This window comes from Pleurodeles waltl, chromosome 3_1 (genome assembly GCF_031143425.1).
Source record: "Pleurodeles waltl isolate 20211129_DDA chromosome 3_1, aPleWal1.hap1.20221129, whole genome shotgun sequence".
Taxonomy (NCBI): Eukaryota; Metazoa; Chordata; class Amphibia; order Caudata; family Salamandridae; genus Pleurodeles; species Pleurodeles waltl.
The window spans coordinates 1,702,191,319-1,702,214,817 of NC_090440.1; the positions used below are offsets into that span (position 1 = coordinate 1,702,191,319).

Here is a 23,499-nt window from a genome sequence, read left to right on the forward strand (position 1 = left end):
TTTCTTTCTACAGGTTCTTTTCTCTACTAGCCCACTCCTCTTTCCCATGTGAAACAGGACCTGACAAAAATCCACAGAAATACTGTGGAGAAAAGATGCATACTTGAAGGAAAATATCAGGTGTTGTGATTGAGCTAAGTTATATGTTTTGGAGGTTTTGTAAGGGTACTTTCTGCAGGTGACATCTAGATATTGTTTTTGTTGTTTCTTTATTGTTGCAGTTCTGTTTTCTGGAGTCCTACGCAGTGAAGCTGGACAAGGGTATTATTGATATGAATGCAAGAGCTGTTGGTGCTGAGACAACCTAGCCTTGCAGAGAGAGGCCAGTGAAAACATTGGACAAGCATTTGTACATCCAGGTAAAAGACTACATATTGTGATAGATCTAGATTTCTTGCTTCTGAATTACTAAAGTATATTTTTGTTGTCCCTAATTAGATACATATTATTTGTGTCCTGGTAGGTTCTGTTTTCTACAATGTTTCCTTTATTGACCATGGAAAGGAAAGGATGCTCAGAAATTTCAAATCCACTCTAGCCCTATAGAAATTTTCCTGCAATCATGTAGAACAAAATCTGCATACTTTTAGGTAAAAAAAACAATAATTGTGAGTGGGCATAGCTGTATGTATCTGTGCATTTGTTAAGCCCTTTTGGTGTTGGTGTCATTTCTCTTTTGTTTTATATTACAGGTTCTCTTCTCTCCCAGTAAATTAGGAGGAAGGAATAATTTGCTGGAAATAGAAAGGCGTTGTAAACTATACTTGCAGGTAAAATGATAGATTGTGATAGATTGTATCTGTTTTTGTTTTTTTTAATCTACAAGATCTGTTTTATATCTGGGTAAAAAGTAAACTTACTCTGTTTATTTTTGTTGCATGTTATGTTCCCCAAAGTCCCTTCATTGTGATTTGGCTGGAGAAGAACTTGTGATAGTTTAAGACCTGTCCTTACTGTACCGTGGTAGGTTCTATTCCCAGATATCCTGACTTAACCCTTTCCCGTTTGACTGTGTGTGAGATTTCTGATTTGTTTAATGATCAATGTCCAGCACAAAGTTGTTGGGAATGGTTATCTTTCCACCTTGTGCAAGATGTTTAATCTTCAAGTAAGTATTAACAAATGTATTATTTTTTAAGCTCCAGTCAGGAGATGTTCCAGAAAATACTTTGTCAAAATCTACATAGATGTAGGTTAAAGCCAGACTTGTGAAGGCACTAGATTTTGTTAATATTGGGGAGCTTTAGACTCTGCTTTCCATAGCGCTCTCTCTTTCTCTCTCTCTCTCTCTCACTCTCTCTCTCTTATTACAGGTTTGATTCTAAGAGGCCCAACCAAGTGGATCATAGAAGAGCTAGCACAGCCAAGTCTTTGAGCAAATGGTACTTGCGTTCAGAAAAAAGTGCATCATTTGTGAGGGAGCTAGATTTCATTTCTTGTGAGTGTTTTGCGAAATGTTTTTATGGCTGATATGCGAAATGTTTGTCATTAAAGGTGCTACTCTCCAAGGCAGAGGTTCACAGCTGCTCTTTCCCTTATATCTGAATACTATAGGTTCTATTCCCAGAGATTCCAGCCTAACCCTTTCCCCTTGACTTCTGATTTATGTGATGGTTAGAGTCAAGGACATAGCTGGTTGGGAAAGTGTATCTAACTACACTGTGCAGAGTGTTAAGACTACAGGTAAGTATTCAGTTTTCAGAACTACCAATGTTACTGGCTCTATAAGCTATAAAATGCTTAATTTCATAAACATTTCTCTAAAAATGAGACCTCTAGGAGTAACCAAATGGTGTTTCATTAAAAGGGCACACCACGCAAATGTGGACCACTTTTTTTGGCAGTGCCCGGGCCATATTGTGATCCCAATCCGACCCTGCTTCCAGCAGCAGTAAATAACACACATGTATAAAAATGATCCTCTCATTTAAAGAGTTAATAAAATATGCAGAAATCCAAGAGAAGTTATGCATGCGGTACTGATAAAAGAGGCACGCGGTTGCCACAGTTACACAATTACGAGTTTCCAAAGGAATTACAATACATACTGCTTTGCTGGCCGAGATAATTATTTATGTACAGTCCAGCAGGATGTATTTGTTACAAAAGCAGTGAAACAGAATGTGTAACTGTCGCCTCCGATTCTCCGACTCTCCACCCATTTCTTACTGTGACATTATTTAACCTGCCAGCTGCACGCAGTCCTCTCCTGCTCCCTTCCATAACCTAGAAAAGTTTCAAATTCTTTATGTCTCTTCTGCCATCCCGTTCAGTCAGATTGCATGATGTGTGCACATTAATGAAGATGCAGTAATGAAAAAAAGGTGCCAAAATATTTAGACACGCATGGTTGCTTCCTTAACACTTTTATTTCACCTCGCTGTCATCTTTTGCCTCTGTTTCGGCTTTTCTGGGCGCCTCCATATGTGTGTGTGTGTGTGTGTGTGGCTGAATGGATTAATGTCGACTCATTGTCATGATAATGCTTTTGAATCTCCTATGGGCACAGTTCCTGATTGAATGCAGCCTTCCTCTGAGGCACAATGAAATGATTATATATTTGTGCTTGTTGTTTCATGTGCGGAGCACTATTCGTCTGCCTCAAGCATTTGCTGCGAGCAAAAGACACATATGGGAAAGACGGAGGAAGGGAAAAACGAAAACGCGTCACAAAGGGAGAAAGTAGAAACCTGCAAGAGTGAGCTGAAGGGGCAGCGAGTGGCTTTATATGGATTGAAGAGGCCCGAGGTGACTTCAGGTTTACGTCGCCTCAGTATTTCGTGCTCCCACATTTAATTGCATCAGCCACATGTTTAAGAGGAGGGCTTTGGGCACCGGCACCTTTTTATTTAGAAATTAAGCACTGGCAACAAGTAATCAATGTAAGTGCCTTGAGATTGTTTTCGGCTGTTTTGCGAGTGGTAATGCTTGCTGTGGACGGGAACACTGAAGAAAGAGAAGCCTGCATCAGCAAGCAAAGCATGATTGATAAGCTTCATTAGCAAAAGTGCCCTGTGAATTTGCAAGGCGGGCCCCATGCAGTAATCTTCCTTCAGAACCTGTGTGCGCTGTACGAGAGGGTGCATTGCGTAGGAAGAGCTGCATAAAAAAAGCTGTATAGATTATGACAGCTTTTCATTCATCACCGGCGATCCCACCTATTCTCACTGGGGCTCTATGATTTTCACCTGCAGCACCAGATAACTCTTGTACAGAGTCAGACCTTGTTTCTAAGGGCACGAAAATAAACCCACACCAGGATGTCTCTAAAACAAGAGTCACTGCCAAGAGCTGGTGTGCAGTAAACTCTGCCACGCAGCGTGTAACAGAGTTTTTGCCAAACTTTGCGCTCCAAGCAGAGCCGGAGTGGGCAAAACTCTGGATAATCCTCCGGAGGATCAGAGTTTGCCGCCCACCTCTATTAGACATAGAAAAAGGTAACAATATACAAGAAGGGTTACCCATAAGTATAATCTTAGACAACGGCAATTCAAAGCATTGGGAATTCCTTGATACACATTTAAGCTGTAATTTTAGATCAGAAAGGAGTTGCTGCATCATGTCTCATATCATTGGAATGGTAATGATACATCCTCTGTACTGGTAAAGTCGGATTTAATATTACTATTTCAGAAATGCCACTTTTAGAAAGTGGGAATTTTTATTGCTCTTACGGCTCCGTGTGCCTTAGAGCCTGGCTCCAATACACAACTGGGGTGGGTGACAGCTATCCTTTGTCCATTCCCTCTAGATAGCCAAAAAAGCAGGAAGGTCAGTTTTGTCTGAGAACTCATCTGCACTCTGATGTCGCTTCCTGGGCAAGAAGGGTGGGAAGGAGGTGGCACTCACACCTAAATAGGGAAGGCCTGTCCTCACACGAAGGGCTGATTATCCCCTACTGATAGTCTGGAATCAATGGTCCGCATTCAAAACGCCTCAGCCCGCCTCATCCTCGACGTACCCCGCAACAGCCACATCTCCGCACACCTGAGACACCTGCATTGGCTCCCAGTCAGCAAAAGGATCACCTTTCGACTTCTCACCCAGGCACACAAAGCCCTCCACGACAAGGGACCGGAATACCTCAACCGACGCCTCAGCTTCTACGTCCCCACCCGCCTCCTCCGTTCCTCTGGCCTCGCACTCGCTTCCGTCCCTCGCATCCGCCGCTCCACGGCGGGTGGGAGATCTTTCTCCTTCCTGGCGGCCAGGACCTGGAACTCCCTCCCCACCAGCCTCAGGACCACCCAGGACCACTCCGCTTTCCGGAGACTCCTAAAGACCTGGCTTTTCGAGCAGCAGTAACCCCCTCTTTCCCCTAGCGCCTTGAGACCCGCACGGGTGAGTAGCGCGCTTTATAAATGTTAATGATTTGATTTGATTTGATTTGGAACCAGGGCTGGGAAGAAAGGTTCTCTGTGCACTTCAAAGACCCTTTGTTGTAGTCTCCCCCACTTCAAAGGCACAACTGGGTATAAGTACTGGGTCTCTGACCCCATCAAATCAGTCATTTCTGGACCTACAACTGGACTGTGTCAGAAGAACTGCTGTGCTGCAGCAAGGACTGTTACTCTGTTGGACTGCTGACCTGACAGGACTGCTTTTCTGCTGTACTGATCTCCAAGGCCTTGTTGGCTTGCCTCCTGTTGCTTGAGACTCAGAAACATCAAAGTCTCCATCCCTGTTCCTGTGCCTGGTTCACAAGAAGTGGACCCAGAGACTTGCATACTGGAAATCAATGCATCTCCTGTTTTCATGTAGCAGAACCATCCAGCTCATTGACCCAGTTGCGGGAGTAGAATCAGCGCATAGTTCTCAGAATCAAAGCATTGCCTTGAGAGCCCAATGCATCAGAATCATGCTTCACAGCCGTAGCAGTCTACGGAGATCGATATATCCCTGGACTGCATGGATAAACCCACCGCATTACACTTTGGAACCAACACATCTCAACTCCTGCTTGGGAACCGATGCATCACCATCACTGCGCAGGACAGATAGACACATCGCTATACCCAATTTCTAACAGGGGAATTGCATGTGAGTGAAAAAACACATGACGAAACCAAAGGTGGGAGAGCATGAATTCCTAGCCTTTGAAGGTGGTGGAAGTTTTTACTAATTTTTCCAAGCTTAGTAGTGGGAGTTTTGCATATGAGCAGATTAGCCAAATGTTGAGCAAGACCAATTAACGTGATGGTATATCTGCAATTTAAGCAAGAAGTAAGGGAAGATTCAACTGATTGTGGAAAGAGGATGGCTATGGCTACAGACTGAATGTGGATAAAGAGTTCATAAGGGAGGGTATTGAAAAATATGGAAGTCCATTGACAGAAGTCCCAGGTGAGAATTGAGGCTGTTGCAAAATTATAGGGGGCGTAAAATTGCTTGCACCTCAGATTTCAACAATTACATGCTTAGGTAGAGTTTGGGATATTTCATCATCCCATTTTCTTTGTAATGGCCATTACAACAATACCTCTCAGGTGCTGCTAATTTGTTGTTGTGTTGTTGCATCTATCATTTTACGATGTTTTATACAGCACTGTATTTTTACTTATGTGTCCTTTTTTTGCTTTTCCCCATCTTTGTGTTTTTTTTTTCATGAACCCATATTTGTAATTTCAAGGAGGAAGATGTGTGGAGTTGGGTTCTGAAATCTAGTGATTTATGTGTTAACCTATTAATGTTCATTCTTCCCTTTTAGAATGTTGTTGTTTGTATTGTATTGTTGACAGTCCCTTGAACAGAGAGTAGGAGGAAAGAATCCGCCCAAGGTGCAATAAATATTTTGTACATGACATACCAATGTCACATATTTTACAGAGTGATTTATCCAGGCCTTGTTTTGCCTCTGAAATCTAGTACTTATAACACAGTTTATCTCATGGTCAATTCATGCCTATGCATGACATAATTAAAAGTTAAAACCTTAGGAAACTTTAGGTCTACCCATCCAGTACCATTCTCCTCACATCACATTCCAGACTCCTCACACATCTGATCCCAGAACGAAACTTCCAGCCCCATAACTCTCAAGCTTTAACAGACACCACCTTGCATCTTCCTAATACAATACGCTCACATCACACACCACAACCACACCTCATAATACACACTACACCACGTCTCCATCCACAATCTTAGTTTGCCTATTCACATTCGGTTCACTCTACTTATACATGTGATCCCAGACACAGTACCCAAAGCATTACTCCCACAAAACCCACACTTCTTAACTCCATTTCTGTCACACCTCCACCATTTGCACCTCATCACAAAACTGAACCAGCCAAAACCTCTAACTTTTATTTCACACACAAACATACATACAATCACCAACATCATGCACCGTACATTCTAAGGTGTGTCGACTGTTTTTCTTTGGTCCTGTTATGGCCACCAGAACCAAAACAAAGAAAAACTGGCCCACAAACTGGCCCTATAAGTCTGGCCTATCTGGCAGTGCCAGACTGGCCAACAGGCCATTCCAATACTGGTTTAAGTCACAACATCCATGTATTCTTACACATCCATATCATTTATCATTATATGGTGCACTCCTGTCCTTTTCTAGCATTGGTGCAATTTTGACTACCTAGCGCCAAAGTAAGCACCCTTGAGTCATGGTGCAAGAGTGCCTGCATTGTAGGCAAGATTGTTTTTGTGCAGGAAGAAACACTGTCCCAAACAAAAACAATCCTTAGAGGCATTTGCCACTTTCTACGTGTGCTGCATAATGCAGCACATGTGGAAAGAGGAAAAAAGGGGGAGAAATAAAGATTATTTTCCTCGTTACCTCATCTCACCTGGGGAGGTGTAGCATTTTGGTGCATTCCTAGGTCTGCCACTAGTGGGAACTACTGGGAATTTGCCAAAGTCCATGGGTGCGCCACACATGGAATGCTTCTCTGTTGCAGGCTAACTCAAGGGAGAGATTTGTGCTGCAGTGCGTTACTCTAGATTTATCAAGCAGTACAAGGCCACGCCAGGTCGCCTTGTGTGGCTTAATAAATCTCACTTAGGTTTTGTGTGTGGAACAAGGATGATGCAAAACCATGCTACATCTGCCCCCCTGTTTCAAAATCAAGTTGAACACTAATGATTCACCTAAGCCCTCCTGAAACTTAATACTGTCACCTTCACCCAGAATTGCTCTTTAGCGCACACACACTTCCATTTTCTTGTATGTGGAATAGTACACTTAATATACAGAAGCCCTCCACTCAAGTTAAGATTCAAATAATGATTTTTTTTAACATAGGTTGTGTAACCCTGGCCAGTGCAACAGATGACGGCATTCCAAAAAGAACTGTCCACTCAGGACCACCTTGCCCTTCAGCCCTCTACATTGTGACCATAACTCACATCTCACACACCTCACTCTTGACAGGACAACCACTCCCAGTGAGTATGACACACTGCAGCTGCTTAATAGATATGGCCATATTGCTCAAAAAGAAAAAAACAGAAAAATGACTTGCGTCTCTATTGTGATCCGATAGGCTATTTTGTGAAGGATTTTACTGGAAACTCAAAGGGCAGAAAGTCAAGAAAGGACAGGGCCCAGCAAAAGAGGAGGAAGATTTGTCAATGATTTCCTGAATCTGATCCCAGATCCCAGGACAAATGGTAGTCAACAGCTTTGCCAATGAATGTCACTCATCTCATCTCAATATCCCAACTTACTTAACCGGTGGTGACAGCCTTCAATACACTTGGAAGGGTAAATTATTATATATATATATATATATATATATATATATATCACAAAAAACACCCGACTTATCGAGGCTCAATTGCGACGGTCTTGATATGGGATCAGGAATCCCATTAATATATTATCAAATTTTCTCACCCACTAGGACAGAAAATCAAGACACAAAACGGACAGTTCCAAAATATATTGAAAAAAGGCAAAATGGTCCTCCTCCCAACGCGTTTCAGCCGTAGCCTTGTTCACGGATGGGGGAATACTACATACACCGAATATATATATACAAACATATAAACATAAAAAAAGGACTTAAACCACAATACAGACCTATATCAAAGTGCAACAGTGAGCGCCATCTTGTAAAGGTTATATAGGACATAATACCTCAAAAGAGGGTATCCATAACTACATCAAGGTTTCTTTAAACATTGTATCCTGATTCAAATATCTTTAGATATATAGAAATACTCTAAATTACATATTCAATTGCTCAATTATCAACTAAATAACCTTGTATTATGTACTTGACAAATCCTATTATATTTTATGCCATTACAAGAATTAAATACAATAAATACATAAAACCCCAGAAAAACATATAACAGAGTGTGTGATAAAACCACTCATATTTACAAAAAAATATATATAAATCTCAGAAGAAACTCTAGAGAAACTCAGAAAGTCCACTAAATAATCATTTAGCTACCAAGATGTACAACTTACCGTATCTGAGCAACCTTACCTCGCCGCCGATTACGATTGCGGCAGGGCTCCCGACCAACCATTGTGCCGCTTCCAGACTCGGAGAAGCGTGCGGCGGCAACTGTGTTGGCCGCGACAGTATGTGGCCGCTGGTTCTGGCAGACTGCTACTTCTGCCGGTCCTTTGGCTCCACTAATGTTATAACGGCGGCGCGCCTGGAAGTACGGAGGAACAGTCCACGGAACAGAGGAGTAAAGGAGGACCCAGCCCGGATACAGGGTAATCAAATCAGTAAAGTATGAAATAACGGGCTTTTGCAGATTTTTCTGTGGGGCGGCGATCTGTATTATTGGACAATCAAAGCCAACCACGTTGTTACAAGATAATAACTGTGTTTGCACACATTTGAATTGGGATATCTTTTCAATGAAGTGTTTTATGACTGATAATGTGAGTTAATTATAACATTTTGAGTTAGGAAACACCTATTGAGTGTGCATAAGACGGTGTGCGGTGCGGAGTGGGCCTTATGAATATCTTAATTTTATTTTGATTGGTGCCCACAGACGGACAGTTTCAATTTTGTGAAATTTGTTAACATTAAAGGAAGAAATGGCCTCCTCATTAGAAGCTCAGAGAAAAGAGAAATCCAGTAAGCTGTTTTTTACCCAGCAGATTTGAGACAGAGATGGTGTACAAGGAGGATCCAATGTAGGTTCAGGCTTACAAACACAACTCATGTATGATAAATTGGAAAAACTTATGAGGAAGGAACTTTCAAAATGGTGGGAGATTGAATCCCTTCAACAATATATTGAGGTGGAACATGTCCCAAGAGGTTTACGTTTTTATACAATTCCCTCGTATGAAGACCCTGACCCGGAATTACTGGAGGAATGGGCCGAAAATTCTAAATCCAGCTCCCTTAATACGATGAGGATATTGATCAAATATGCGTCGAAAGATCGGGAAAAAATTATGGAGGAGATTGATAAAACCATTAAATCCATTCTTACTTTGTTATCACAAACTGTTTTTGAGGAAGTGAAAGGTAATTTGGATAAAAAACTCTCCAAATTTGAGGAACAGATCACTATGAAGAAACAGAGAAAATTTATACGTGACTAAAGATTATCAATCAGGGAGGATTCTTACCTTCCATCATAAATACGATCACATGTATACAGAAGATTATAAGGATCTGATACCTGTGGGTGACACTGGAAGCTCTGGTATTAATCTGGAACTAACAGAGGAGCGTGATGTATCTGATGAGAATCTGTCGGATGCACCAGAGATTATAGTTGAGAAAAATCGGGATGTGGATACCAGTGCCAGCAGATCTAATTTTTTAAAACAGTTCCGCCTTTTAAATCAAGGAAGGACAGAACAAAGGAAGGATTTTCAACCCAGGGGCAGGGGACAAGGACAGTGAGGCAGAGGAAGAGGAATCGTGCAGCGAAGGCACGAAGAAAGAAAAGAAGCTCCTATAGCAACAGCAATGACCACAAGAGCATGCAGAGTTCCACAATGACTGTAGTTAACCTGTCCAATAGAATGCTAACTAATGAGGAAGAAAGTCTCCTAGCCCTATGCTTATCTTTCAGTCCCACTAATAAGTCCCACTAATAACTTTGATTATGTACAGACACGGATAGATCTTTTTCACTTCACAAGAAAATTAAAATTTAAAAAATGGTATAAAAGCAAAGTAATGGTTGAAACTTGCTTGGAAAAAACTGACAATATTAGTAAATTATGTATCTCGGATGTTGACTTGTTACACACATTATCTGTATTAGATGATGGTACTAATGCACATGATGACCCATTTGTAAACCTATTTAATCTGGGTATGGAGACAGAGCTACCATGCCCTAGTCCTTTTAGACCGAAATCAATCTTCTTGCCTGCTGTTCAGAGTGAAGCCATTCAAGTATTTGAAAAAGATATGATAAATCAATTCAAGAAGATGAGATATGGCTCTAAAAATGTTAAATATGATAATCTTTCTAAAAAACAAAAAATGCCTTCTGGACAGCGTAAGGAAGGACCCTGATACTGCCATTCGGGAATCTGATAAAGGGGACAATGTAGTTGTTCTCAATAAGATGCAATATTTGGGGGAAGGAATACGCCAGTTGAGTGATCATAACTGTTATGTCAATGCTAATCAGGCGGGGTTGAAAATGTCCAGTCTCCAATATCATGGGAAACTGGTGGATTGGAGAGATAGGGGTCTATTAGAATGGGATGAATACCTCTTTTTAAAGTGTGATCATCCAATAATCCCAGTATTATATCTCCTGCCCAAATTGCACAAAGACAAACAAAATCCTCCTGGTAGACCGATTGTGTCAGCAATTGATTCATTACTTGAAAATACCTCACAATATATAGATTTCTTTCTCAGACCTTTTGTGGAGTGTTTACCTTCCTATGTGAAAGATACCACACAATTCATAAGGATGATGGATGGTTTGGGTTGGGAGGAAGATTTTCTATTTTTGACCTTAGATGTAACCAGCCTATATACCTGTATCCAACATGAACTAGGCCTTAAAGCAGTCAGACATTATTTGAGAGCAAGATCCTTATTGTATCTCATGCATACTGAAATGATCTGTGACATGATATGGTATTGTCTTACCAATTATTTTTTTCTTTTCGATGATCAAATATATAAGCAGATTCAGGGAACTGCGATGGGTACATGTTTTGCCCCTAGCAACGCAAACCTATTTATGGGCTGGTGGGAGGAACAGGTATCCTCTAATATAGCCAACTATGATGATAATGTGGTGTTATGGTGCCGGTATATAGATGATATTTTCATCATTTGGAAAGGTGATGTGGATTCAGCACTTAACTTTGTGACAACCTTGAATAACAACCAATACAATCCTAAGCTGAGTGAGCAGCACAGCAGCACATCTATTCAGTTCCTAGATGTTGAAGTGAATGTTGAAAATAACTTGGTACACACCAGGCTATACAGGAAAATAACAGCAGGTAATAGTCTGTTAAATGCTAAGAGTGCTCATCCTCCTAATTTGATTAGGAGTATACTGTATGGTGAACTCCTAAGAGCGAGACGAATATGTAGCACCAATGAGAAGTATCAGCAGGAATGTAGGATTATGTGCGCAAGATTTAGCGAAAGAGGATACAGCAATGATATTATCCGGCAGGCTGTAAAGAAAGTTGAGGGAGTAGTAAAATCAGAAGTACTATATCGCACGCACCAACACAATACACCTGATGAGAAGATTAGGTTTATTACAACCTACTCCAATCAAACAATCAATCTGAGGCAAGCACTTACCAGAAGCTGGCATATTCTCCAGACAGACCCGGATTTACAGGAGTTTGTGTGGAATAGTCCTGCACTAACGTTTCGTAAGGGTAGGTCGCCGAGGGATAATCTTAGTCCCAATATGGTGCTGAGTAGCACTAAACCTGAGAGTATGAGATCTGGTATCTCATGGTTCTATTGCTGTCACCAATGTAAAGCATGTAGATACAGCAAAGACTGCAAAAATGTGATATGGGGCGCTGGACAAGATGAATATGCCATTAAGGGATTTTTTACATGCAACCCAGATTTCTGTGTGTATTGCTTACGATGCCCATGTGATAAGATATACGTGGGCAGTACGATCCATAAGGCAAAAAAGAGAATGTTAGAGCATGTAAGAGCTAACTGTGATTTTGATCGTAGCTACCCTGTGGCACGACACTTTCATGAAGTACATCAAGGTGATGAAAAGCAACTCTCATATTTGGTATGTGACCAGATCAAATTGAACTCACGAGGTGGTGACAGAGAGAAAATGTTACGGGTTCTTGAATCGAAATATATCATTAAATTTATGACTTTGTCCCCTAATGGGTTAAACCTAAGTGAGAAAATGAATACTCATCTTGGTAGCTAAATGATTATTTACTGGACTTTCTGAGTTTCTCTAGAGTTTCTTCTGAGATTTATATAAATTTTTTTGTAAATATGAGTGGTTTTATCACACACTCTGTTATATGTTTTTCTGGGGTTTTATGTATTTATTGTATTTAATTCTTGTAATGGCATAAAATATAATAGGATTTGTCAAGTACATAATACAAGGTTATTTAGTTGATAATTGAGCAATTGAATATGTAATTTAGAGTATTTCTATATATCTAAAGATATTTGAATCAGGATACAACGTTTAAAGAAACCTTGATGTAGTTATGGATACCCTCTTTTGAGGTATTATGTCCTATATAACCTTTACAAGATGGCGCTCACTGTTGCACTTTGATATAGGTCTGTATTGTGGTTTAAGTCCTTTTTTTATGTTTATATGTTTGTATATATATATTCGGTGTATGTAGTATTCCCCCATCCGTGAACAAGGCTACGGCTGAAACGCGTTGGGAGGAGGACCATTTTGCCTTTTTTCAATATATTTTGGAACTGTCCGTTTTGTGTCTTGATTTTCTGTCCTAGTGGGTGAGAAAATTTGATAATATATTAATGGGATTCCTGATCCCATATCAAGACCGTCGCAATTGAGCCTCGATAAGTCGGGTGTTTTTGGTGATATATATATATAATAATTTACCCTTCCAAGTGTATTGAAGGCTGTCACCACCGGTTAAGTAAGTTGGGATATTGAGATGAGATGAGTGACATTCATTGGCAAAGCTGTTGACTACCATTTGTCCTGGGATCTGGGATCAGATTCAGGAAATCATTGACAAATCTTCCTCCTCTTTTGCAGGGCCCTGTCCTTTCTTGACTTTCTGCCCTTTGAGTTTCCAGTAAAATCCTTCACAAAATAGCCTATCGGATCACATGTGTCTTGATTTTCTGTCCTAGTGGGTGAGAAAATTTGATAATATATATATATATATATATATATATATATATATATATATATATATATATATATATATATATAGTCAGGGTGTGAAAAATTGTTAAGTAAGGCTGACTTGTGACTTTGACCTTGCAGGTTTTGAGTACGTTACAGAGTGGATTGCATGATGCTGGACAGTTTTTGCTATCCATAAAGAAACAGACATAATCTAATCACAGGGCTTCAACAGGCAGTGGAAAGACCATAAATAGCCAGAAGAGTGTTCTAGCCTCTTTAAACACTTGAGACCACTTTTGTTTAATGATATTAATGTCATGGCAATTACAATGCCAAAGAAGGCTCAATGACTACCTTCTGAAACCAGAGACAAGATCGTAAAAGGGAACATTAGTCAAAAAGAAAAAGAAGAGATAACATTTAAGTAAAGGAGTCCACCAACATACACCAGATACATGTCCATAGCATGAGATACAAGGATACTGATTTGCATATTTTGTGAGATACAACAATATTGAATTGCAAATTGTATTTGCGTCTGTATTTATCTATGGGTCCTGGAATGGGCGGTCAATCTTACTTGAGCTCTCAGTGTAAAATCGAGAGTGTGTGGCTAGCAGTTGAAAGAACCTGAATGAAGCAAGGGCTTTGAACTGTAGTGTGCTTTGTGTGATATTGCTAACTACATATTTTCCTTACAGAATTTCCAGAAGTCACAGAATTTGCACTCTAGGTATGCTGTTGTTCTGGTTATCAAACTAAAAGCATGTTCTCAGTGGCAGCTTCTAGGTGGATATAATTTCTCCTTTTCTGTTAGAGACTCCATGAAAAAGATTTCCTTGAGCTGAGGTCTTAGGAGTCAATCAATAGATGCCCAGATATCTCATTCATACGAGCCAAGGTAGCTTGACTAAAATATATCCCTAAATAATTGAGAAATACGAAAAAGAGTTAGAATTCAATTTGATTTTGTTAATAAGTGTTACATACTTCATCGTTCATTGAAACTTCTGTTGTGAGAGGGATGCTGGTGTAAGTCCTTGGTGACTGCCCCTGCGCGCTGATGCCTCTTCTATTCCTCAGCCTCTTTCCATCATCTTCACCATTCACTAACCTGTGGGGAAAAGCTTCCATCATCAAAGGAGCCTATGCATGCACTGTTGTCAAGATCAGATGCCTGAAATAAGCCAATCACACTGCATTAGTTGTCTTCAGTCACAATCACTTCTATTTCAACCTTTACAGGAATCAATTCTCTTGCAGGAACACCTGCAACAAACCACAACAGCATCATCAGTGCTTTGATAAAAAAATATCTTTGTTATGTTAACCGATATTAGAACATTGGAATGTTAGGGGCTCAGTTGAAGGCAATGGAGTGCTCCTGGCTTCTAATGGCTGGGTAAAAGCCTGGAGCTCCAACATTCCAGTGTTTGTCCCACAGCCACAGTTGTGAACAAAGGCCTTACAGAGCTCGAGGAGATTTCAGTCCCCTCAGGCTTTGGGAGACCTTTGTTTTATTTAGTAGAACATTCTGCCCTCTAATTCTAATAGCTTTATAGTCCGCCGTATCTGGGATATACCGGCCAATTAAAGGCCTGCTCCCTTGTTAAAGGCCCTCACCTTCGGCTTGGGCCTTTAATGCTGGAGCAGGCCTTTAATGGCTGTACAGCCCACTACAGCGGGCTATAAGCATTTATTAAACGTATTGTTTGTAATTAAAAAAACAATACAAGGGACAACACATTTGCATAATATGCAGAAACTAGAGGCCCAAATGTTACGTATGGTAGAGAGGGTAGTACTCCGTCGTAAAGGTGACAGAGTACCATCTCTGCCATACAGAAAGGCCCGCCCATCTGATTTACAGACGGGTGTAACCCTTCAGTATGTAACTGATAGAGACTACTACCTCTTTGCCGTATACATACTCCTCCAACAGTGCGGCAGAGTAATGGCCGTCACAGGTTTCGCCATGTGTCCGCCTGCCCAATTTACAGGGAGTGCAGAATTATTAGGCAAATGAGTATTTTGACCACATCATCCTCTTTATGCATGTTGTCTTACTCCAAGCTGTATAGGCTCGAAAGCCTACTACCAATTAAGCATATTCGGTGATGTGCATCTCTGTAATGAGAAGGGGTGTGGTCTAATGACATCAACACCCTATATCAGGTGTGCATAATTATTAGGCAACTTCCTTTCCTTTGGCAAAATGGGTCAAAAGAAGGACTTGACAGGCTCAGAAAAGTCAAAAATAGTGAGATATCTTGCAGAGGGATGCAGCACTCTTAAAATTGCAAAGCTTCTGAAGCGTGATCATCGAACAATCAAGCGTTTCATTCAAAATAGTCAACAGGGTCGCAAGAAGCGTGTGGAAAAACCAAGGCGCAAAATAACTGCCCATGAACTGAGAAAAGTCAAGCGTGCAGCTGCCATGATGCCACTTGCCACCAGTTTGGCCATATTTCAGAGCTGCAACATCACTGGAGTGCCCAAAAGCACAAGGTGTGCAATACTCAGAGACATGGCCAAGGTAAGAAAGGCTGAAAGACGACCACCACTGAACAAGACACACAAGCTGAAACGTCAAGACTGGGACAAGAAATATCTCAAGACTGATTTTTCTAAGGTTTTATGGACTGATGAAATGAGAGTGAGTCTTGATGGGCCAGATGGATGGGCCCGTGGCTGGATTGGTAAAGGGCAGAGAGCTCCAGTCCGACTCAGACGCCAGCAAGGTGGAGGTGGAGTACTGGTTGGGGCTGGTATCATCAAAGATGAGCTTGTGGGGCCTTTTTGGGTTGAGGATGGAGTCAAGCTCAACTCTCAGTCCTACTGCCAGTTCCTGGAAGACACCTTCTTCAAGCAGTGGTACAGGAAGAAGTCTGCATCCTTCAAGAAAAACATGATTTTCATGCAGGACAATGCTCCATCACACGCGTCCAAGTACTCCACAGCGTGGCTGGCAAGAAAGGGTATAAAAGAAGGAAATCTAATGACATGGCCTCCTTGTTCACCTGATCTGAACCCCATTGAGAACCTGTGGTCCATCATCAAATGTGAGATTTACAAGGAGGGAAAACAGTACACCTCTCTGAACAGTGTCTGGGAGGCTGTGGTTGCTGCTGCACGCAATGTTGATGGTGAACAGATCAAAACACTGACAGAATCCATGGATGGCCGGCTTTTGAGTGTCCTTGCAAAGAAAGGTGGCTATATTGGTCACTGATTTGTTTTTGTTTTGTTTTTGAATGTCAGAAATGTATATTTGTGAATGTTGAGATGTTATATTGATTTCACTGGTAATAATAAATAATTGAAATGGGTATATATTTTTTGTTGTTAAGTTGCCTAATAATTATGCACAGTAATAGTCACCTGCACACACAGATATCCCCCTAACATAGCTAAAACTAAAAACAAACTAAAAACTACTTCCAAAAATATTCAGCTTTGATATTAATGAGTTTTTTGGGTTCATTGAGAACATGGTTGTTGTTCAATAATAAAATTAATCCTCAAAAATACAACTTGCCTAATAATTCTGCACTCCCTGTAGAGTGCACACACACACACATGACCAGTTTTTACTTTTACAAACTACCACCCAAAACGTGGTGGAATGTAAAAGTAAAAACTTTTCAATTACCCCCCACGCCATGGGAGGAAACTCCCACGGCAAGGGGGTCATTGTGTTTTTTTATTTTCAAAATCTTGCTTTGGGATTTCGTTTTTGAAAATATAAAAAAAATGAAAGTGTGCAGTTTGGCACCATCATGTTGATGGAGCCGCATGGCACACTTTCAATGCAATCACAGGAACCGCCATGATGGCAGTTCCTTTAAATGCAAGAGATGTCAGCTGGACCAGCGGTCATCTCTAAATTTGGCAGGTGAAGTATCCTTGCCTTGGCGAGGGAAAGGTACGCAAACATGGCAAAGGTTCTAACACTGTCCTCCAAACTCTAAATCAGGCCCAATCTTACTTAAAAACTGTACATTTCAGCAACTGTTACCCTGCTGCCTGACATGTTTATTCTCTTTTTAAAACAGCAGACACAAATTTAATTAACCACGAGGAATACATTGGCTTTATTTCATCCTTACAGTCCATTTAAGGGTTCATTTATATTCTGCCAGTATTAATACTCTCAATTTTACAAATGTGTCCTGCTGCCTTTGATGTTACACAGAAGATCCAAAAATTATTGTTTTTTACTAATTTTCACTGCCATGGTCAAAATATGGTGAAGCTGTTGCAGCGGTATTGTCATAAGTGGCATCCATTTCTGGGTATCTCTGAATCAGGAGACCTTAGCTCATCAATGAAGGACAAAGATAGTTTCCTTGTAAGGCTGCCAACAGGTGCTTTATGTGCATGGATCACTCTAATCAAGGTCACATGAGAGGGCAGTTTTGGCTAAGAGCAAAATATGGTTGTATCTACTATTAATTGAGTCTGACATTCAGCTAGAAAGCTGTACGTTATTCAGGTAAGTGTGTGGCAAAGCTGCACCCTGCGACCCTGGCAATGAGAACTCAAATTCCATATCTACGAGGTTGTGTAAAGCTATGAACAAGGAATTCACATATATCTAGACCTTCTTAAGTAGTGATGCCTATATATAGATTTGCACAATTTAAGGTCCAGCTACAGACATTTACCAGTGATAATGGCAAAAAATTGCAAACATTCCTACATGTCCCTTTTGTGCCCAATAGACAAGGAGAATGAGCCACGCCATCAATCTGTTAAAATCACCAAAGGTTTGTATAATGTCATGACAATAATACAATGCTTCCTGTATATCTACCATGTGGCACTCTTCATTTACGTAGTGCATTATATAACAAGTATTAACATTATCTAATTTAAAGACGGAGATGGATGAGGTGGTGAGGTGGGCATTCCAGACTTTGACTCTTCTTACAATTGCTCCAACCGTGTTTGTCACGCTTCCAATGCTGCTTCTGTTACGCAGTTTACATCGTAGTCACTTAGGGGCCTCTTAGCAAAGGTATTTTGGAGTACATGAAGTAGTCTTCCTGTTGTGCTATTTTACTCACTCTTACATGCTTTTTGTGAATCAGAACCAAAACATCTAAAATGGGAAGTGCCATATAATTACAAGTTCACATAGAAAGTCCTGTACATTTTGCACTTGCACTAATAGGGAGTTGGAAGTTTTGGGCGCCAAGTCACAGGAGTAAAGAATGCTCCTCTAACCCTACTTCACATACTCATAAATGCTTTTGTGAATCAGTCCCTTAGTTTATAAAAAAATATGTAACAACGCCTTTCCCCTATTAAACAATGTGCTGTTTTCTCTCTAAAGGCCCTAATCTGACAGCTTCAATGATTCCAATGAAAATTCATCACATTCTTTGGGATTATTTAGAGTAAAGTAATTTCATGAGGTTCTGTGGAACCACGTAAAGATAATTATCTTGGCTTCCACGCCATTCACTGAGAAACCAGAATTTTCTGCTGCTGTTTGTGGACTTTCTTTAAAAGTGAACGGATGTGTGTTTCTTCTACTGATCGATAAAAGAAACGGGCAACCCGGGGTGGCCTTGTTGGCTTGGATACTGACAATGAAAAAGGTAAGAGTGCCTACAAGGATCTTATTAATGGCAAAACAATTACATAAATGAAACTGAGTATAATGATGCCATCAAGTGACATCGTCTTTCATTTGTTATAATTTGAAACATACACAGCTATTTGAAAAAAAATCTGCACAGTTCAATTATAAACAATGGCAAGAAGGAATCACACCAGATGTTGTTTCTCGTACATCGACATTGTTTGTTCTATTACAGAGATGGAGAAAAGACGAATGGCAGTGTACTGAATATCCACTTTCTGAGTGTCACAACAACGTATACCTTGATGGCATCACAGCAATACATTGGTGACAACAATTTTCAGAAGAAAGGTGGCTCAAGCGTTGACATTTCAGTCTCCAATTGAACTCGTCTACCAGACCATCATCGGGTCGAAGTAGTTTTCATGAAAACACAAAGGCCCCAAAACACCATATATGAGATTGCCAGAGCATTGATCCATTTCATGAATTTATGATTATAAGTTCTGGGGAATTACTCAAGTCAATTCTATTTAGTAATCAATGGTAAATTAATTGTGATTGATAGTGTGTCTGATGCAATAGTTTCCTCGTCAGTCGGGCCTTTTTGCATTGACTTTTGTGACACTCATGACGTGGGCATTCAGTACATTGCCATTTGTCTTTTATACATCTCTATAACGGAACAAACAATGTTGATGTATGAGAAACAGCACCTGTAGAACCCCTGAAGTTATGAAATTGTGCTTTATGTTGAATCCCATAATCTATTCTCAATATAAAACTTCATAAGATACACCTATTTGTTGTGATTCGTTCTTGCCATTGTTTGTAATTGAACTGTGCAGATGTTTTTAAAATAACTGTGTATATTTAAAATTTTAAGAAACGAAAGATGGATGTCATTAGATGGCATTATTATATTCAGTTAAGTGTATGTAATTGTTTTGCTCTTAATAAGATCCCCTGTAGGAACTCTTACCGTTATCCTTTTCTTTTACTGATGTCATCAAAGGGTCAGTAATGAAGGTGATATTTTTGAAAGTGGGAATTCGATGTTGCTGATAGACAATGGGGAACAGCTGATGTCCCAGAGCTGAAAAGTTAAAAATGTTATTATGTATCTGACCATGACTGTTTATCACCCAGAGGTTAATGGCATGGTGGAAAGATTTAATTTTAGCACTATGGAGAGTGTAAGGATGGCAATATGGTTTGGGAAGGGCTGGATGGCTAAGATGAAGATAATGACTAGCTCAGTAATGACACTGTATTCCACAAAGAAGGAAACTGTTTGAGGTTCATTAGGTGAGAAAGGTGAAACTGTTGGGTAATGAAGTCAGACTGGAGGATGGTAAAGTGTGCTATTTCGGGTAGATTGAAGAGCTGTACAGAGTGGATGGAGAGGATAGAAGATTGTCAGAGAAGGCTGTTGAGGTATGTTGTTAAACCGAGTTATGTGAAAGATAATGTATATTCATACTCTTTTTGGGTTACTATCATGTGGTTGGGGGTTAGACTTCACAAAGGAGAAACAATTGTTTGCTGCACCCTGTTCTACCGTCTCTCTTAGTATTGTTTCTGTACCATTGCCCTTTGTTGTCATTATGTGAGGTATGCATGATCCTTGATCTCATTGTTTGATGTTCTAAATTCCTTTAAGGGTTTCTCGGCGACCTGCCGCTGAATGGAAAGAGGAGCCCTCTGCATTTGGTTTGCATCTTATGAAAATCATGAATAACAATGATGCACATCACAGCTATTATAAACAGTAATCTGCCCAATTCCAGAATAGTATGGATCAGGAGGACATTTATACTGGGTACTTCATGTTTGATGCTTATGTCATTGTTTTTAACAGCTTATAGGGAAACAACTTTAGCAGGAATGTTTGGAACACCATCTGTAATACAATGTGAATCACACACTCACACTTAAATAATATTGGAAGGCTCTCTCCAGTTCTCTTCACTTGGAGTTCTGTTTTGATACCATCTTTAGAAGGTGTGCCATCAAGAGGTACCAAGAATATATACCTTATGTCTTCCATGTCTCAACAGCTTCAGGGCAGCTCAGGGCCACAAACCACAACTCAGGGCACAAATGGACACCGTGTTTATCTGGACCGTTAGTCACTGATATGAAATGGTGGAGATGTATTAATTGTCCTTAAATAGAAATCTGTGGGCAAAAGAAACAAAACACAGAATCAAGGAACCCTGATCACCAAATGTTAAAATGTTCAACATGTTGCAGTGCACATAAAACAGTAGATAGGCCACACATAATCATGGGGTTGCTCAAGTGTGCAAAAAGATAATGTGCACTGGTATCTTCGGTTGCAAACCACAAAACTCTTTGATGTTCCCCCTAGACTCCCACACAAGTGAAATAAATGTAGAATGTTTACATGAAATATTGAAAGCTAACTCATGATTTGGCAGAGTGAAACGTTTGCATTAAAATGTTGATGTCAGCAATTGAGTTGACATTTTTTAATCTTCAGATCAAATGATCTCCACTTTTAGCAAGAGACACCTGTGTTTGTCAATAGTTTGAATGCATTTTGAGTCTCCCTTGCACTGATTTCTGTCACCACATAATCATACTCTGTTCTTCAGACTTTACTTTCCAGAATTTTAATAGTATTTTTTGTTACTCTTTCTATAGCCTTCATCCTTAATATTTGCTCTCATGCTTTCCTAACATCCTCCTTTTTTGTCCTATCTTTGCTTTCCTTGATCAGGCGAGGAAGTGGGCACAACATTACTATACAGGCAATGTTCTGTAGAGAGCAGCCTTGGCTCTGCTGAATCACAACAGCCAAAGTACCAGCAAGAGCTTGAAGGATAACTCTTTACTTCTTTAGATTCAGAGAATGGCCTGAATAGGGTCAGAGTGTAATCCTATATATAAAGTTTCTTCTTGCTCACTGGCATCGAAGTGGTGCAGTCCTTACTGGGCTTTGGGGCTCCCTGCTGGACCCATCTCTGCTAGTAGGTTGGGTGACAAAAGTACAGAAGGCAAGAATAAAGCTTTTCTGGTAAAGAACGACAGACAAAGATCTTCATTTTAAGTTTAACTTGATGAATTAAAGTACAGAAATGCACAAGCTGGGCCATCACGGATAAAACAATAAGCATTAGATTCAATAGAAAATACAGCAAGACTTAGTAGAGTTCTAGTCAATATCCAGCATAGATTCACTTATGAGAGTAGAGAAGGGTCTCCTCCTTGCAGAGAGACCACCCTTCTTTAGTGCTTTAGAAAAAGCTTCAAACATTCATGACATTAGTACACGGGTCACATGCTCACAAATAATTGAAATTAAGCAAAAGCAACAGTTGGTAACTGAATACATTTGAGGATTTTCTCACAATTCTCTTACATGGAGTTCTAGTGTTCGCGTCATCTCTCAGAACAAGAAATGTTACATAGTGTGTTATTCAGCCTGGGGAAGTTGCTCTGTCCTGGGGAAAGTACATTCTGCTTAGGTAGTCAGAGGGATTCATTTGACACAGAATGAAAAGTGATTCAGATCATGTGTTAAACGATGATGTCTAAGCTGTCCTAAGTTAAAGAAATATATGCTCTTACATGGTAAGCATTGCTTTTTGTATTAATGTTAAGCAATCCACCTTCACAGTGGTAGTGGGAGTCAACCAGCAGCCAGGGTTCCAAATGTAAGACTTTTCTGGCAACCCAGACAAGGGCCATTGTTTTCATTGGTGTCCACCGTGGGAGAATATGTCATGTTTCAGAAATGTATTCTATATGACAGAGCTTTGATTTCCAAGTGTTTTTCTACTCTTCCGGCTTGTAGTGCGTCCAGAGGACCAAAATACTCAGCATGTCAATGCAATTTTTCAAAAGAGTGTGTCTTTCTTGCCAAGGCCTTCCTGAATGAGTGATGCCACACATTCTTCAATACTTTTCACAGCCTCTTTATATTTATTAACATATACTACATGTACACTATATCTGTCTTCAAAGTCAACTGTTCAGAATAATTATTAAAGAAGAATTGTACACACTTCACAATGTCATACTAAGTTTCTTAAATAAGGCCAAACAATGAGGTGCCTAATAAAAGTTTTAAAGTCATCTCAAATGTACTTAAATAGAACTGAGATGTGGAGATAAAACAAGCAAAAACATATAAATGAAAATGAGCCACACAAATGTAAATACTTGCTGAATGTACTTTCCTTCCATTGTGTAACAAAAGTTAAACATTCTGAAGATGGCTGCCTGACTTTGGGGCTCTGTGGCGCTGGGAGGCCACGGGGACAAAACAAAAGCATTCAACACTAACTGGGTGTCACAATCGCTGGGAATGCTCCTGATTATGTGAGGACTTTGGGGAAGCTGTTTTAAGGTCACTATCTATGCATCATCAACTGTCAGTGTGTGTGGAGTGCCCCGGCCTCACCAAGAGTCGCCCGGCCTATGCCGTGGTATAATGTCTCCCTTCTGGCTGCAAGGAGCGGCACATCGGAGCGGCCTGGGCCAGCTTCTGAAATCGCCACAGGATCTCTGCAGCTGATTCTGAGGGGCCGGGTCCCCCGAGGTCAGTCCCACTGAACCCCCTGCCCAGTGAGCCACCATTGGGGTCTGCTGCCTACCCCTGT

The 23,499-nt window shown here is 40.4% G+C and overlaps 1 protein-coding gene across 7 annotated transcripts in view; it reads right to left on the reverse strand.

The window, feature by feature from the left end:
• The window catches only part of TRPM8 (transient receptor potential cation channel subfamily M member 8), a 283,346-nt gene that overhangs the window by 191,265 nt on the left and 68,582 nt on the right, over positions 1 to 23,499 (reverse strand). For all 7 annotated transcript variants that reach the window (XR_011201606.1, XM_069225547.1, XM_069225544.1 and 4 more), the window contains 2 exons: positions 20,905 to 21,049; positions 14,269 to 14,392 (listed from right to left, as the gene is read on the reverse strand). Coding sequence is in view for 6 of the 7 variants with exons in the window: in XM_069225547.1 (XP_069081648.1) it covers positions 14,269 to 14,392; positions 20,905 to 20,918 (138 nt within the window). In the remaining variant the exon portion in view is untranslated. The remainder of the gene's footprint in view (positions 1 to 14,268; positions 14,393 to 20,904; positions 21,050 to 23,499) is intronic.